The following is an 18,062-nucleotide window of genomic DNA, read 5'->3' on the forward strand; positions in this document are numbered from 1 at the left end:
AATAAATAAAACAAACTGTTTAAAGTATATTTATTTTTAAGAAATCATGTAATAGAAGTATAACTTCTTACGTGCGTACAAAGTACACACACATTCTTTTTTTGTGTTGTAAACTCGTTTTTTATTTTCTGTTCTTATATTTTTTTGTCCCAGTACCGAATTCAGGGCTCCTATCATCTGTTTTCCCTTTACTATCCTTTCCTTAATATTTTCTTCGTTTCGTCCTCTTCAATATTGATGAGACTTAAAATGAAATAGGTAATGAAAGTCATAAACTATGGCAGAATTCCCTGGAGGCAGAATGGTCAACAAAACTATTTTGTAACTACACTTTTTAAACCACTATTTTTGCATAAATGTTATATTTAAGTAGATTTAAAAACTCGTTTGAGACGTATTTAATAAAACGTCTAAAAAATCAATTAGCCTTCTCGTAATTTGTGTTTTGCATGATAAAATCGCTTAAAGTGTATTGCTATTCTAATCGATTGAAAACATTTGCAACAAATGCACAAGTTCAAGTAACAAAGCTAAATATCAAATCGATATCTAAAATACGTAGTTTTATAACTTTTCAAAATTATAACGAATCAACCCAATCATTTAGAACAAACTCCATCGGATTGTCATTTATACCGATTCATTGTTTCGGCATCAATATTAAATGAGATGAATTATTAAAGATTTTTCAATGAAATTATAGGCCACATCTTTTATCGTCGGGGAGGGTATCCATAGCTAGATAATACAATACGGATCACGTGACTAGCTCCGCCTTTCTCGTAGATGAGCCACTTTCTGATTGGTACACGAGGCTCTAATTTTGCGAGAAACGTTTGAACACGTTTAGAGTCTTATTCTATCTTGGTTATTTGAGAAAGAGTCAAGTGGGTTGAGGCCTACTTAATTTTCTTAACTAGACTTTTGGTCCTCTCGAATTTTCAGTTGTTGGTGCGACAATGCGCGAGTTTGGAGTGACGGCGTGAGTTTTGGTCAATTTTGAATGTAGCAGTGATCATCGGAATTTTCGAAAAAAACTGGGACTTATTTCACCATCAAGGTAAATATCTATAAATGTTTTCGTGTTTTCGTCACAATTTTTTGGATATGCCCCAATCTTGGATATAAGCCACAATTTTAGTTTAAACAAATTTATTTAACCATTTCCATTTCCACTTTGGAAATCGTTGCCAAAACATAAAACATTAATAAATGAAACAAATCTTGTTTTCTATTACTTGGTAAAAAATTCTTCTTATAATGTACTTTGTAATAAACGCGGGAAAAATAATAATACCACACATGAAAAAAAGCAGCGAAACATAAATCAATAAGAAATAAACTCAACGTTTCAACAACATTTAAAATAACAAAGAATTGTATTTGTAAAATACCTTGTGAATGCGAACATTTTTATTTAGGTACAACATCAAGACCATTACGTGTTAGAATAAGTGGACATCAATCTTATATCAAAAATAGAGAATTTAATAGTTCTCAAATATGTACGCATATACAAAAAAAATTATATTAGCGCTTCTAATTATGTCAAATGAAACCAATTGCGTCGCAAATTCGTCTGTAAAATGCTGGAGGACCTGATTACCCATAAAAAAAAATTAGTAGGAAGAAAATATCACTATTAGTAGATAAGTCAATAAAATATCGAGACTGCATTATTATTAGCCAGATTTAGCATACGGCTCACACTCCCTCTAAGGGAAAAAATGACTCATCGCAGATACCTACGGTATCAAAAGGATTGAGCTCTGGTGGGACTCTTTTCGGGTTATCAGCCCTAGCTGACTTGGTATGCAGGTGTATCTCCCAAAAATTTTCGTACACATCTGGCAGTTGCGAGTAGCACAGCTTTCTGGATGGTCTTGTAAAGATGTTCATTTAGACCCAGCCTTTTTATGCTTTCGAGGAGGTTCTTTGGAATGACTTCAATTATTATTATTATACAATAATACCCAGCCAAAGCAAAGCTTATATGGCTCAAAGTACAAAATATTTGTAGGTTTTAAACTAAATAATATAACATAAAACAAATTCTTACAAAATAAAAATTAAATTAAAGTAAATATTCAAAAGAATTGGTTTTTACAAAAGTTCTTAAAACAATAGAAAAAAAAAACAAAAAACAAAAATTAAAAAGTAGGTATATCCACAAATTACAAATTTTTTTCTCATAAAGAAAAAAACATAAAATATATCCTTACATTTTATAACAACTTTTTTAACAAAAATGGCTAACATTGCACTTACAATGTCTAGTTAGTTCTCATCAAACCTGTTTTGAAACTATTTAAGCTAATAGCTCATACGATGTCATCACTTAGACTGTTCCATTTATCAAAAACTCGATTTACCAAAAAGTTTTGCCTCACAGTAGTTTTAAAAGGTTCCTTTTTCAATTTATAGTGATGACCTTGTAGTCTAACATCTTCGGTGATATTAAAAAACTTCGATGTTCCCCGAAATTCCCCCCTAAGAATTCTATAAGTAGATATTAAATCACCTCTCTCTCTTCTATGAGTCAATGGAGACAACTTAAGCTTTCTTAATAGAGTTTCATAGCTTAATCTTTCATAATTAAAAGGTAGCTTAGTAGCTCTTCGTTGTACTTTTTCTAATAAATTAATATCTCTTTGTAAATGAGGTGACCAAACAGATACCGCAAATTCCAGGTGAGGCGTGACAAAACTTTTATAGAGTTTCAAAAACAAGTCTGGAGACATTCTAGGAAAAGCTTTTGATATGAGGTATAAAGCAGAGTTAGCTTTACCGACTACTTTTGCTGTTTGAGTAGACCAACCTAACGTTTGGTTGACCGTAACGCCCAAGTCATTAACTTCAGAGGAGCTCAATCCCAAAAATATGTTATATAACATGAATTATTATATCCACATTGACCGACACAACACTTACGCGTATTTATTGCAATAGCCCATTTCAAGCTCCATTTTGATAGCTGGTTAAGGTCACTCTGAAGAGTATTAACAATATAGGGACAGTAATATAACTTTAAATCGTCGGCATATGAAACTGATTTTGACTGGCATCCGGACGTTAAATCAGATACATACAATAAAAAAAGAATAGGCCCTAATATTGATCCCTGAGGGACACCACTGGCTACCGCACGAGGAACACTCTGCAGTCAGTTTCCACTTTGACCGAATAAGTTATTTCAGAGAAGTTTTCTAACCACAATAACAACTCACCACTCACTCCGTAATGTTCTAGCTTCAGCATTAATTTTTTTATAGTACCTTATCAAATGCAGGAGAAAAACCTATATAAATAATGTCAATCGGTTCATGTCGGTCCAAAGATAAAGTCCATTCATTAAGAGAGTGAAGAAGGTTGCTAGTTAAAGAATGGTTTTTCAGAAATCCATGTTGAGAGACTGGAATAACATTATGCTCTAATCAAAAGGATATTAATTCATTAGCTATTAATTTTTACATTATTTTAACTGTTGTTGGTGGAACTGTTACTGGGCGATAATTAGACGAAAGGAGTTTATTTCCACTTTTATATATCGGTGTTACTATACCAGATTTCCATGAAGCTGGTATTGAATTTGTTTGCAATATTTGCAAAGATTTGGCCAATAAAGCTGCAGATGGAGCCGCTAAACTATCTACACAATTATGATATAACATTGGTGAAATATGTTCCGATCCAGGAGATGCAGTAGTCTTTAAAGAACCTAATATCTCTCTCTAACCAATTCAGTAGAGATGTCAATTATTGATAAACTCTCCATTATTCTATCAGTAGTGGGCAAACCTGAAAACGCAGCCTCCGTGTCAACTGTAAAAGTACTGGAAAATGTCTCAGCAAATAATTCACAAACCTCTTCTTTTAAACATATTTCGCCATTAGATTTTTCTAATAACGGTATACCAGTTTTTGTACAGAATTTTGATCTAACGTATCTGTAAAAAAATTTGGGACCTCTGGAGCTAACTCGACAATCTCAACTCCTTTGTCAATCCGTTGGAAAATTGTTTATGTGTAAGTATGTCTTCTTCAGATGGATTTTTCTAACTCTTTTCCATAAAAGGTTTTTCTTTAGTCATTGCGATCAGTCGGTTATCGATCCAAGTGCTTCTGGGATTAGTCGTAATAGTGTACTTTGAAGTACATCAATACCTTTATATATAATTTCTTTATATTTATTACAAGAATCATTACAAGAACATTTATCCAAATCCGGCCAAATTACTTCTCTAAAATAGTGATCTAATTTAACATAATCTATTTTACTAAACTCTTTAACTATTTTTTCTTTAATTACTCCAGTAACGTCCAATTGAACTTTTGTCTGAAGAACTACATGGTCCGAAATACCTATTGGTGAAAGAGAATGAATTTCACTGATAAGTTCTTTCTCATTAGTGATTATCAAATCTAAAATTGAAGGTGTATTACCTTGACGATATCTAGTAGGTTCTGTTACCAATTGGTTTAGATTGGTTTGAAAAAATAAATTGTAAAATGGAACACTCGGATTATCTCTAATAAGCGGAGTTTGAACTGATCATCATTTATTTTTTAAAATATCATACATATCAAATCAGATTTTGGTGTTAAAATTCGGAGTTAACTAAATATAAGTACTTTGAGGTTTTTTCCTAATGATTTAATATAGGATCACTAATAGACGAATTGTACCTTCATGATTGCACTTGGTTGTATTTTTAAAGAAAAACCACAATGTTATGATATTTCTGAGAGGTATTCTTAAGTTAAAGTTGATTTCATGTAATCTAAAGAAAAGAACTATCTTCCAATATAGTCGTTTCAGGAACGCAACTCAAAAATATGAGAATATCATTTTAAAGTCATCTACTTTAAAGTGCATAATTATGTCTAAAGTCTAAATTGTCAATATGATTGATTCAAATAAAATTTAAATTATTCGGATTTTTTACCAAGTTAAAAAAAAGTTGCTAAATTTATTAATGTTTTGTATTTTGAGAACAATATCCGAAATAATAAAATATAATAAAGAGGATTAATAAAGAATAAAAAATAATAACATTATTTTAAAGTAAAATTGTTATTTCCATCACAAAAAGAAATTAAAGTATACATATTATATCCAAAGTGACTATCTCAAAAAACCATGGGATAGAAGGAATTTAAAGAATTTTATTGTGCATAATTTTATTTATTAAGTCAATTAGGGTATAAAACTGGTAAAATCGAAGAATCCTTACATTGAGTTTTTGAGATCGGGTAAAGGACACCACACACATCTTATTGAAAATATAATGTCACTCAAATTCAATAAAATTTATACGAATATATTCGTTTTAAATTAACGGTCAATTCTTATCATTGCGCCAACTCTTAGTTATGATTAATTACGGCCCAAATTGCAAATTAAACTTTATCCAAATCACATTTTTATAGTCTATAAAAGTGTCAGTTACAATCACTGTTGCTCTGGGTGCTATTCAAAACAGCTTAAACACCGCTGGGCCTAAGCGGATTAGTGAAACTATTATAATAAGATGCTTAATAGCCCGAGAAGATTTATGAAGTACCGATAATTTGGGTGTTTTAAAATATTTTTTCTCTCTCTAACTTATGTACGTACCCATTTGATTTCAGATTTATTTTTATCAATTTCTGCTCTTATTACTGAAAATTCAGAGTTGGCGCAATGATAAGAATTGACCGTTAATTTGAAACGAATCTATTCATATAAATTTTATTGAATTTTATTGACATTATACTTTCCATAAGATGTGTGTGGTGTCATTTGTCCACTCTTTGGTTTTTTGGACGTGACTCAAAATCTATGTGTTTTTCTAAAATACACGATATCTTAAGAATTTTTGTAGAGAATTACATTTTTTAAATTTTTTTAAACAAAATAAATGCAAAAATAATTTAAAACAGGAAAAAAATTTTCACAAAAAATAAAGACTGTAATTTTCTCATACAAAAGTAAAATACTTAGATTTGTATATTGGTATAAATTGTTTATTATTGGTTTGTGTCCATTGAACTAGCAAAAACCACGCGTTCTATTCGAGCACTGAACCATTTGCCCTTTGAGCATTAATAGTATATAACCCATTGAGCCGCTATATTTCATACAATCATACTTAATCCAGGAAAATAAGGCAAAAATATACCATAATACCCTGTTCGGGACACTTGACCAGCCAGGTTGCAAATGATATTTTGGATACTATATACCTATTACAATATAAATACAAAATTGCCCGTTCCAGTTCGGACGAGAATTTTAGTTACTAACAAATAAGGGTCAAAAAATGGCAGTTTTCCGTTTAGATCGTTACAGGTAAAAATAAGTAATTAAATATCTTATCTATAGTATTCACCTTTTAGTAGATAAACAAAGGTTTAAAATGGCAATTTTTGAGTTTCGGTCCGATCATTTGTTGCTTCAGAAATTGCAAAATAAAACTAAAATTTCGAAAATAAAAAATTTGTTGCTTGACAGTTTTCTTATAGAGTTGAAATATTTTTTTTATGTAAACCCAAATTGTATCTATTTTCTCACAATAAAACACTGAAAAACGTTTGTTTTCTATACTTCCACAAAATTTATTACAACTATGTTATTACTACAGCTGTTTCGGCAAAGTGCCTTTCTCAATTTTACAATGTGTTTGCCTTTTTAAGTCTTTAACTGAAGAGGTTGAGGAGTGGGGAGCTGTTTGTCTCGAGTTGGTCATTCAGAATTATATCTGTATTTTTCAATTTATTAATTTCCATTGATTCTAAAAGTGATAGCTTAAGGCCTTTATTTTGAATATGTATCTTTTTTGTTGTTGTTTTTTTGTTTATATTGTATTTACTAGTAGGTTACTTATGTAATTTCTTTGTTTTTGGGCATAATAGGGACTGGTCCCTCTGTCATTGTTTAAGTATAATAATAATAATAATAATCACTTTTTATTTATTTTTCCCCAAAGAAAATTTACAGTTCAGAAACAAAAACTTTCCTTTATTACACACTGTATGTTTAAATGGGGGCGTTAAAAACATATGTTATTAATTAAAGCATTTCGGGGACAATTCTTTTAAAATTTTGCCTGTACTTAAGTCAAATCCCGAGGTTTCTTAATATTTATTTTAGTCATAAATTGTTCTGACAACTACCTTTATTTTTATCGGTGCAATAGGGCGGCAGAACATGATCGGAAATACATACTCGCATCAATGATTTCAGTGTCTTTGGTAACATAATTTTGTCATTGATAAGTAACAAGTAGAAAAATAATATACCCAAAATAAAAAAAAGTTCGAACAAACTGATTATTTTAAACTACTTCATAGCCTAATAAAATAAAACAAAATCAAAATGTAATTCCGTATACGTTGAAACAAATTTTATATAAAATTTTATGTGAATACAAAAGATATTTTTAAAATAGTATTCTATAATCATATATAAGTATAATATAAGGGGATCATTATTTAAATAACTAAAAAGTGAGAATTTTTGAACAATATTTACTTGTTTAACTGCTGCGGTAATTCACGTTCTTATGAAGGTCTTTACGATTTTTTTCTGTAAAGGTGAACGACAGAGCTTTTAGTTAAGACTTACTAAATTAAATTTGACCTTCTATTTATTTAAATAATTATATATAAAACTTGAAAAACAAATTTGCAAAAAATTATTATTTTATTTTACAGGAGGATTTGAGCAAAGTTACTAGTATGAAGCAAAAAAATTGGTCAAAAAATATTTAATAATTTATGAGATATTGAATTTGTTTATCAAATGTTACCATATTTTCAACTATTTAGAGCTACTGTCTCAAAAATTAAAATTAAAAAATTTAAAATTAAAAAAAAATAAAAAAATAAAAAAAAAACAAAAATTAAAATAGCTACGATGATTGCCAACCTCCGTAGCGGAGATGGCGCCTGAAGAAGAAGATATTTTCACTACATACTCTACTTTTTACTACTGTTGATCAACAATTCTCTTATACGATTTGGATATTTTCACGAAAATATCTTTTGTACTCACCTAAACTTTGATATAAAATTTGTTGCAACCTGTACGAAATTACATTTTGATTTACATGTAGTGTAATTTTATTTTGCTAGACTAAATATTTTTTTGTGAGGTTTTATTAAAACATTTCTTGCTTGTTTACAGATGATGAAATTTAAGGTATCCGGCCTTGTGGCCGATTTGATGCCAAATATAAGACTCATCCAGGCTTCTGGACATTTCATGTTTAACTATTACGCCGATAATTCTGGATCGCTTCACACATTAAGAGTTGGATACTGCTGTGTCCATTTAGTTTTATGCTTACTTCAATACGGGTAAGTTATAGTTATTATAAATACATCTATATTATTTATGTAGGGTAGGTAATAAGTCTACTACTCACAGTCTTGTTAGATTTTTTTTATTTAGAATGTAGAAGTAAAAATAAAAATTTTTGGGCGACCGGTGTCGATGTTTAACATTTACAGCATCATCAGGCCCTTAACAAGATATATTATATCAGTATATTATTATAGCATTACCAGATTAGCCCCCTCCATTCAGACATTATTTTTTAGTAAATAATTTCTTTTAACTTTTGTGAAACAAAATAGATAACTAAAAATTTTACACCCAAATAGAAGTATATAAGTTGATTTGAAATCAAATTATATTTATATAACTGGGCAGCATATATCATTCCCCAAACGGGCACAAAGTTCATTACAAGGCTTTGAACTAGCGAATCGAAAAGTTGCACACGAGATTTCCACGAATTCATTTTGGTTTTAGCCATTAAACCTATTACGTTACCAATTGCGTGTTTTGCTTTTTCCACTGTTGTATCGGACATTGCTTTAAAAAGTAATGTTGTGGTTAGGGTGACTCTAAGGTATACAAATTTGTTGACAATTTCAATGTTTTCGTTCTTATATAGAAACTTCTCTGTTGCCAATTTGACCGCTTCGGGCAAATGGAATAATTTTGGTTTTGCCAACATTTACAGTTAGCTGGTTTTGGTCACTGTATATTTCTAGATAACTTAAATTTTTACCGAGTTCAACTTCCGAGTCACAAAGAATGACCGAATCATCAGCACACAATAGCATTATGATTTGATTTTGGCTAGCAATGGAGATACCTTTTGATCCTTGACTAATAAAAAATTGTTCTATATCCGCAATAAATAAACTAATAATAGAGGGCTCAAAGGTTCACCCTCTAAGACTCCCGTTGAGATATCAGATGGTCTTGTGTAGTCGTTTGGAATTTTGATGTACATTCTAGCATTATTATAAATGTTTTTCAAAACGGCTATTATTTTAGAACTCACCCCAAGGCCAAATACCTTTTGCCACAGCAAATGACGGACAATGGAGTCAAAAGCCCGCTTATAATCTACAAAGGCAGCGTACACTTTTTAGCGTACACGTACGCGTTTTTTCATTCGTAGTTGCAGTTGTACAGCAGAAGTGAGGGTGAACACATTATTAATGCAAACTCCTGATCCCCCGAAACCCGACTGACATTCGGGAATAACATTATTTTCTTCAACCCAATCTCCGAGTCTATTTAACAAAATATTAGTTAATATTTTTTCAGCACAGTTAAGTAAGTCAATACCTCTATAGTTTGCTGGATCATCTCTGTTGCCCTTTTTAAATATCATAGTAAAAATGACTTCACTCCAGTTATGCGGCGTAATGGTTGTTTCCAGTATTCTATTAAACATGTATACGCCCGTTAACACGTATATGTTAATGACCGTTAAATAAAGTATCCAATTATTTGGAAGATTTTTAAAAAATTCATAAGAAATATGGTCAGTTCCAGGCGATTTACGATCGGGACAGTTATTTAGAACTCTATATATTTCAAAATCCACAAGGAAAAGAAAAAGTTTTCCTGTAGTTGGCTGTATACCAACAATCACAAAATTGGAAAGAGATCCTTTGTAAAAGGTATAAATTTTTTTTTTATTAAAAATCCCTTAAAAGGGCTACATCACAACAAAAAGTTTTCGATTTTTATAAAAAATCATCATCAGTGTTTGATAAACTGGATGCTAGCTGAGCCACAAAAGAAAAATATCTGGGTAAAAACCCTTTACATAAAATGTAGATGCCTTAAAAGTGCATACTTCAATAAAAAGGCCTGTGATGGTCACAGTTGCCATTAAGTCATTGAAATGTGATCAACTCAATTTGGATCCCACGTGTTGGGAAACCTGTATACTTTACCTTAGGGCATTATCCTGTTTGCCATGTGACCATCACAGGCCTTTTTATTGAAGTATGCACTTTTAAGGCATCTATATTTTATGTAAAGGGTTTTTACCCAGATATTTTTCTTTTGTGGCTCAGCTAGCATCCAGTTTATCGAACACTGATGATGATTTTTTATAAAAATCGAAAACGTTTTGTTGTGATGTAGCCCTTTTAAGGGATTTTTAATAAAAAAAAATTTTATACCTTTTACAAAGGATCTCTTTCCAATTCTATATATTTCGTCACTGGTTATAATAGCGTCAAAAATGAGATGTCTTGCATCAAAAAAACAGGCAGTATGATATAGTTTTGGGGGATATATAGTCGAATAAAATTGTTCCCATACGTCTACATCGATAAAAGAAGTATTGTGATTTTTCCGAAATTTCTTAATCACTGACCAGAATGTTTTGGAGTCCCTGCTGTTTGTAAGTTGAGAATACAAGTTATGAAAATATACATGATTTTTCTTTTTAATTATTTGTCTATAGGTTTTTTTATGTCAAAAAATTTGTTTTATAGGGGTCGCGGAAGTTATTGGCTTTAGCTGCTTTGAGACTTTGTTTCATGTTATTTTTAGCTGCGGTACATGCATGATCAAACCATGGTGGACTTTGCCTGATACACGACGGGAAAGATTTTTCTTTACAAAGTTGTAATTGCGAAGCGCTTTCCTTAATTGCTGACAATAGATTATTGTATAGTTCCTGTGCATCAATATTTATAGAAAGAGACGTTTTAATGGAATGTGGCATAGCAATTTTATAGAAAAAGGCAAGATCAGTATTTCATTGATAAATAGTTTTTTTAAGTTTTGGAAGTGTTTTTTTGAAACGACTTTCACGAAAAAAGTCGGAAACGCAAGTTACCAGTATACCAAAGTGGTCAGAAGGGCTGTTATGGTTCATTACACATAAAATTGGATAATAGGTATTGCACTGTTCTGGATAAATGCTAATAATAAAAGTCAATTACATTATTTCCAGCTTTGCTAATGTGAGTAAATTGTACCGGTGTATCAGACTCAGTCCTACTATTTATTAAACAGAAAGAGTTGGTGTTCATGAAGTTATTAATATGGCGCCCCTTAGCATTTAAAATCATGTCATTGCTTAGACAATACTCCGATAGATTTGTGCCCTCCAGCATCTCTGGCGGAACTTCTCCAATATCTGATATTCTACTGTTAAAGTAAAGATTAGAAGCGGAACATCGAAATGGTTTTCTAGAATTTTCGACAGAGATACCTGAAAAAGTTCTAGAATATACACAATATCTAAGGGCGTTTAAAATATACTGTGCAAATAATAATAGATACTGGTTACAAGAACTGTAGTACTTAAATTAATCTGTTTACTTAATTAACCTTTACCTGACACATACATTCGAATGAAGCGGTGCATAGCATTCTGAAAAAGGAAGTACGCCAAGGATGCGTTTTACCTCCCTTCTTAGTTAACATTTATACAGTATTCATATTTCGCATGGTTTTGGATGGTTGGAAGGGAGAAATAAACCTAAGCGAAGTCAAGATGATAACTACACTTCTAGCAAATAGCAATATAGTATAAAGTCATAATCGAATAAATAAAGCAAAGAAATGAATCTAATATTAGTATTAGACATTTATTTCAGTACTAACGAGGACTATACTGTATTTACTCATCAAACGTTAAAAAGTCGAAATCAAGAAAGAAATTAAACAAACGGAGTGGACGATACTATGAAAGAAGATAAATGGAATAACGGGTACTTAACAGATAGCTACCATAAATTAAAAAAAAACAGAAATTATCAATATACTCAGAACTTAATATAAATTTTTAATGTACAGCAAATTCAAGCTCTTGCTATTTAATTTAAATAAGAGAGGTATAAGTAATAAAGTAGGATAATAGTAAATGTTCATATTGAAACAGATTTAGTAATGTTGGTAAAGGATTTATTGCCGGATCGTAAGTTCTGAAGAGATAAATAACCATAAAATATTTTTACTATCAAAGTTTAACTCAATATTCATGCGATAAATTTGAATTTACTTCTGTTATTAAGTATCAAGATTGAAGCTATCATAAAGCATAAAGAAGTTTAAATTAAAACAATAGCCGTAATAATTTGGAGAAAGCCCTATTAAAAGTTATTTTTGAAGAACGTACTTTAGACAAAAGTGTTACACTAACTATTACGTAAATAGGGATTTTTTTCCTTAGATAAAATGTTTTAAAATTTTAAAATGTTATAACAGTTTTGTTAGATACGTCAAATGAACGCCAAACCAAAATAGTTATTTATGAAACAGTTCGTGAAGTACCTATGCTTTTTGCGAACGCACGCGATCTTTAGAGCACTAGCGACAGCGGGGCGAGTGCTATACATCGCGTAAGTTCGCAAAAAGTACTTCACGCATAGTTTCATACAATATTTTATCTACGATTAACAAATAAAAAAAACTGTAACTCTTCGTCACTGGAATTCATTTCTATTCTATCATTTTTAGAACTTTGACATTTAAGAATTCTAACTTCTTTCAAACCACAAAACTGTCAAAATTTTTATTGTACATAATATATTGCTCATTATGTCATCACCATTACAACGCGAAAGTTAAGGATATTTGATTATATGAATGTGTGCCACAAAACAGTGCGAAGTAGTATATTAAGTATAGAGGACGGTAAGGGTTTTATACCGATCGAAGACAATTGTTTGGAGGAGGAGCGGAGCGACGACTTCAATTATTGTCTGAGATCGGTTACCCTTAACGTTCGACATGCTTATAACGTTTTTTGCACGATTGATACCATTATAAATTATAAAATTAAACATTTTCGTCATATTGACTAGTTTCATTCATTTTATCAAGATAGATACTTTGGTTGTTAGGTAGTAACTAGGGTGCATAACAACAATGGAGAATTGAGTTTTTATTTAGTTGTCAATAATTTTAAGTACAATTTTAATTATTATAAATTAAAATATGAGCGAAAGTGAATTTGAAGAAACTGAACGGGCTTGGGAAGAAGGGTTTTCCGCAATTATTCCCGAAAAATCCAAAATCCGTTATCAAAATAGCTACCAAAGTTTTAGAAAATGGTGCGAAGGCAAGAATTTAAGAATCGAAGAAAAGACTCTATTGGACTTTTCATTATTGCCGTGTTTATAATAAACATAGCAATAATGAAAAGTCACATTCTAATGTTTTGACAGTTCTCTTACGTCAAAAATTTTGACCTACGTAATAACGTTTTTGTAGTAAAAATACTATACCCCGTACCCCCTTAACATTTTGTAATGTTAGGTGGGGATATGTATACATAACGTACTCTAAAAGACTACAAGTACATACAAATTAAAAAATAATGGTTAAAATCCATCAACAAGCTGCGGATATATTAACCGTAACATATGTTTGAAGAATCAATTTCATTTTTTGAGTTCACGGATTTTAATAATACTCTACCGACAAAGAGTCCATTTCGTTACGACGATATTTTTAAAGCTTTTTTAACCACTCGGTTCAAGTTCAAAGTTTACTCAAACTTTTCAACATAAACTATATTAAAATGAAATAAAATACCATTTTTATTCAGTTGTAATGCGAACGCAAAACTGTCTTACTTTTCACTTAGGACAGAGAGCGCAAACCAGCACTCTAAATCGACCATTTTTGACTCTATTTGGAGTCATCATCAGAGAGGTGTATGTTTGCTGCTCTCTGCCCCAAGTGACTAATCTCCTAGAGCTTATCCCCGCATTGCAACTGACGTTTATGGAGTAGGTGTCTAACGACATCTGATAACTGAAAGTCAAATTTTCAACCTAATAGAAATATCAAAAATATTTAAAAATACTAAAAATATTTATAAAAGATATTTAATTGAAAAGTTATTGGACCATTTTCCTGTTAACACCTCCATGGCTTCTAAAAATTGCAAGCCAGATGAATGCTGAAGCGAAGAAGACAAGAGAGAATTCAAAAAATTTACAATTCACCTTTAAAACTTTGACTTTCAGTTACCAGATGTCGTTAGACACCTACTCCATAAACGTCAGTTGCAATGCGGGGACAAGCTCTCGGAGATTCGTCACTTGGGCCAGAGAGCAGCAAACTCACGTCCCTCTGATGATGACTCAAAATAGAGTCGAAAATCGTCTATTTAGAGTGCTGGTTTTCGCTCTCTGTTCTAAGTGAAAAATAAGACAGTTTTGCCTTCGCACTGCAACTGAATAAAAATGGTATTTTATTTCATTTTATATTGGTTTTACTCCTTTGAGTATCTAGGTCCATTTTCCGTTGGAATTTACCAGCTGAACAGACGGGGTCGTGAATTGTAAGTTTTTTGAATTCCCTCTTGTCTTCTTCGCTTCAGAATCCATCTGACTTGCAATTTTTAGAAGCCATGGAGGTGTTACCAGGAAAATAGTCCACTAAGTTTTCAATTAAATATCTTTTAGGAATATTGTTAATATTTTTTAATATTTTTGATATTTCTATTAGCTTGAAAACTTTAAAACTTTGACATAAACTATATTCTTTGAACTTCAAAAGGGTGCTTGTTAGGTTGCCTAATTGTTATAAACAAAGAGCTGTCAATTAAATAAAAAAAGTGGCTAACTTTTACCGTAATTACACTAGGCGAAAAGTTTTTTTGAAGTCATACTTCTTTACGATCGAGAGTGAAATTATATAATTCCCTGGCGCATGCGCAGACAGGCAGTATGTAGTTCGTTGCTAATATTTCAAATTATGTATGTATCTGCACAAATAAGTCATTAAACATATATTAGTGTTTTTAGTAAATGTATTATTTATTATAATTTTTGTGTCTTTGGATTTGTCCTCCTTGGGAATAAAATATTTTATAATAATAGTAAGTATATTTACTTTAAATTTTAAAGTTTTTTCTACTTTTCACTGGGTCTATTAAATTAGTCAGTATGTATGAGAAATCTTGTAACCTGTCAAAGAAAAGGGAGTATAGATTAGTGGAAGAGCGTTCGTCCGGAGATCGAGAGATCCCCGGTTCAAATCCGTGTGTTATCTAACTTTTTTTATTTTTGGTAGATATTGTTTTAATAAAATAAAAAAAATAAAAAATTAGTTTAATCTTTAAATAAAATACAAATAACCTGTTGAAAGTATATTTATTTCGTTGAAATCATATAATAGAAGTATAACTTCTTATGTGCGTACAAAGAACACACACATTCTTTTTTGAAAATTCGTGTAAAAATACCTGCTTTTCAAATCTTATTGTAGTTTTAGCCTACAGTTATTATTAACAAACTTATTCAAATTGTTTATAAGCCAAATATGACTACTTTAGTAAAATGTTTTCGGAATGATAAAAATGACTTTTTAATAATTTTTTTAAAAACTTTGAATATGTAACGATTCTTCTTTCATGTGGATTCCACAGAACTGCTATTACCCCAGGCCGTGGGTGAAAAATAGGTCGATTTCAGGATATAATTCAGGAATTTTTGAAACCTATCAGGTGTTGTTAAGGACGATGCCAGGAATAACTTCTACTAAAATGTAACCAAAAATATTGTGCGCTTTTTTTATTGCGATTTTCATTTGTTAAATTTGCAATTTTTAAGGATTTTTAATTTTGCAGCTTAGGATATTGATTTTAGAGAAAAACTTTTTAATAGAAAGTTGTAGTAAATTAAAAAACCTACAATTTGAGGTATGGTAAGTTTAATTTGGTTAAATGGTTATTGCAAAACAGCCTTCGAACAGTCCAAAATGGCCGTCTTTAACAATTGCATTATTTATTGTACAAATAATTTTTTTATTTTTCAAAGCTTTAAAATGAAGATCTTTCGATTCCAAACATAAAAAAATTGTAAAGCCAGATTAACGAATTTGTTGCTTAGATATTATAAATTGTTTATCCCAAGAGGTCAAATGTCGAAGGCTATAACTTTTTGAAAAAAAAAATCGTAGAGAGTTGGTGAAACATCTAATCTCCTTCTAAAGAGATATATTTTCATATTCTGATGCAAATAAATTCGTAAAATATTTTTAAACCTCTAATTTTTGGGTTTGAAAATAAGGGGGCAAATTTCGTTATTAACATTTAGAGCTGAAGCGGCCCTGTACATCCTATGAGTTTTTAACTTAAAGATTATTGTTGCTGAAGATAAAACGAAGATTTATAAAAAATAAAAATTTTCTACAACCAACTGAAGCCGAGATAATTGTTTTTTTTTCTTAAGTCGTAGTGCCTTTATTTATAACAATTAAGAAATTATTTTATAGTTATATAGATTTGAAGCGAGCCGAGCGATTTGCAAAATTCGGCCGCTCGCAAAAGCACCGATATTAAAAATAATTTTTAATAATTAAATGTAATTATATTTTATAATAATTTTTATTTTAAGATAACATAAGTCTTTCTTTAGTCAATGACTGTAAAATAATTTCTTAATTGTTATAAATAAAGGCACTACGATTTAAGAAAAAAAAAAACAATTATCTCGGCTTATGTTGGTTGTAGAAAATTTTAATTTTTTTATAAATCTTCGTTTCGTTTTCAGTAACAATAATCTGTAAGTTAGAAACTCATAGGTTATACAGGGCCGTTTCAGCTCTAAATGTTTATAACGAAATTTGCCCCCTTATTTTCAAACCCAAAAATTATCTCGGCTTCAGTTGGTCGTAGAACATTTTTATTTCTTTATAAATCTTCATTTCATCTTCAGCAACAATAATCTGTAAGTTAAAAACTCATAGGATGTACAGGGCTGCTTCAGCTCTAAATGTTTATAACGAAATTTGCCCCTTTATTTTCAAACCCAAAAATTAGAGGTTTAAAACTATTTTACGCATTTATTTACATCAGAATATGAAAATATAACTCTTAAGAAGGAGATTGGATGTTTCACCAACTCTACGATTTTTTTTTTCAAAAAGTTATAGCCTTCGACATTTGACCTCTTGGGATAAACAATTTATAATATCTAAGCAACAAATTCGTTAATCTGGCTATACATTTTTTTATGTTTGGAATTGAAAGATCTTCATTTTAAAGTTTTAAAAAATAAAAAAAAAATTATTTGTACAATAAATAATGCAATTGTAAAAAACGGCCATTTTGGACATTTCGCAGGCTGTTTTGCAATAACCAATTAACGAAATTAAACTTACCATAGCTCAAAGTGTAGGTTTTTTAATTTACTACAACTTTCTATTAAAAAGTTTTTCTCCAAAAATCAATATCCTGAGCTACAAAATTAAAAATCATTAAAAATTGCAAATTTAACAAATGAAAATCGCAATAAAAAAAAGCGCACAATATTTTTGGTTACATTTTAGTAGAAGTTATTCCTGGCATCGTCCTTTACAACACCTGATAGGTTTCAAAAATTCCTGAATTATATCACGTTTTTTCACCCACAGCCTGGGGTATATATCATTATTATTTTCTGAACAATATCATTGCAAAAAAGCTCTTTGGGAAAAACAAACTGAATAACATTTAAACTAATTGATGAATCGTCTTAAAATTTGTTGTGCATTATGTGGACTGTTTGACTCAACGTTTTGTGCAATATGAAAGTCTTAAAGTCATTTTCGCAAAAGTTATAGCAAATTTTTTATTTTATGTTCGAAATTATAGTTTTATGTTGCAATTTCCAATGCAACAAATGATAGGACCAAAATCTAAAAACTCACATTTTAAACCTTGACTCATCTATAAAAGAAGAATACTATAAAAATAAAATATTTAAATATCTACCCAATTTTTACCTGTAAAAATTTAAACGAAAAAACAACCATT

At 30.4% G+C, this 18,062-nt stretch overlaps 1 protein-coding gene across 1 annotated transcript in view; it reads left to right on the forward strand.

Moving 5' to 3' along the window:
• Positions 1-876: 876 nt before the first annotated feature.
• LOC126881062 (odorant receptor coreceptor) overlaps positions 877-18,062 on the forward strand; it is a 52,788-nt gene continuing 35,602 nt past the window's right edge. Inside the window, exons 1-2 of the mRNA XM_050645077.1 lie at positions 877-1,060; positions 8,168-8,340. Of these exons, the coding sequence (XP_050501034.1) occupies positions 8,168-8,340 (173 nt within the window). The 5' untranslated portion in view covers positions 877-1,060. The remainder of the gene's footprint in view (positions 1,061-8,167; positions 8,341-18,062) is intronic.

The sequence above is a fragment of the Diabrotica virgifera genome, chromosome 3 (genome assembly GCF_917563875.1).
Source record: "Diabrotica virgifera virgifera chromosome 3, PGI_DIABVI_V3a".
Lineage (NCBI taxonomy): Eukaryota > Metazoa > Arthropoda > Insecta > Coleoptera > Chrysomelidae > Diabrotica > Diabrotica virgifera.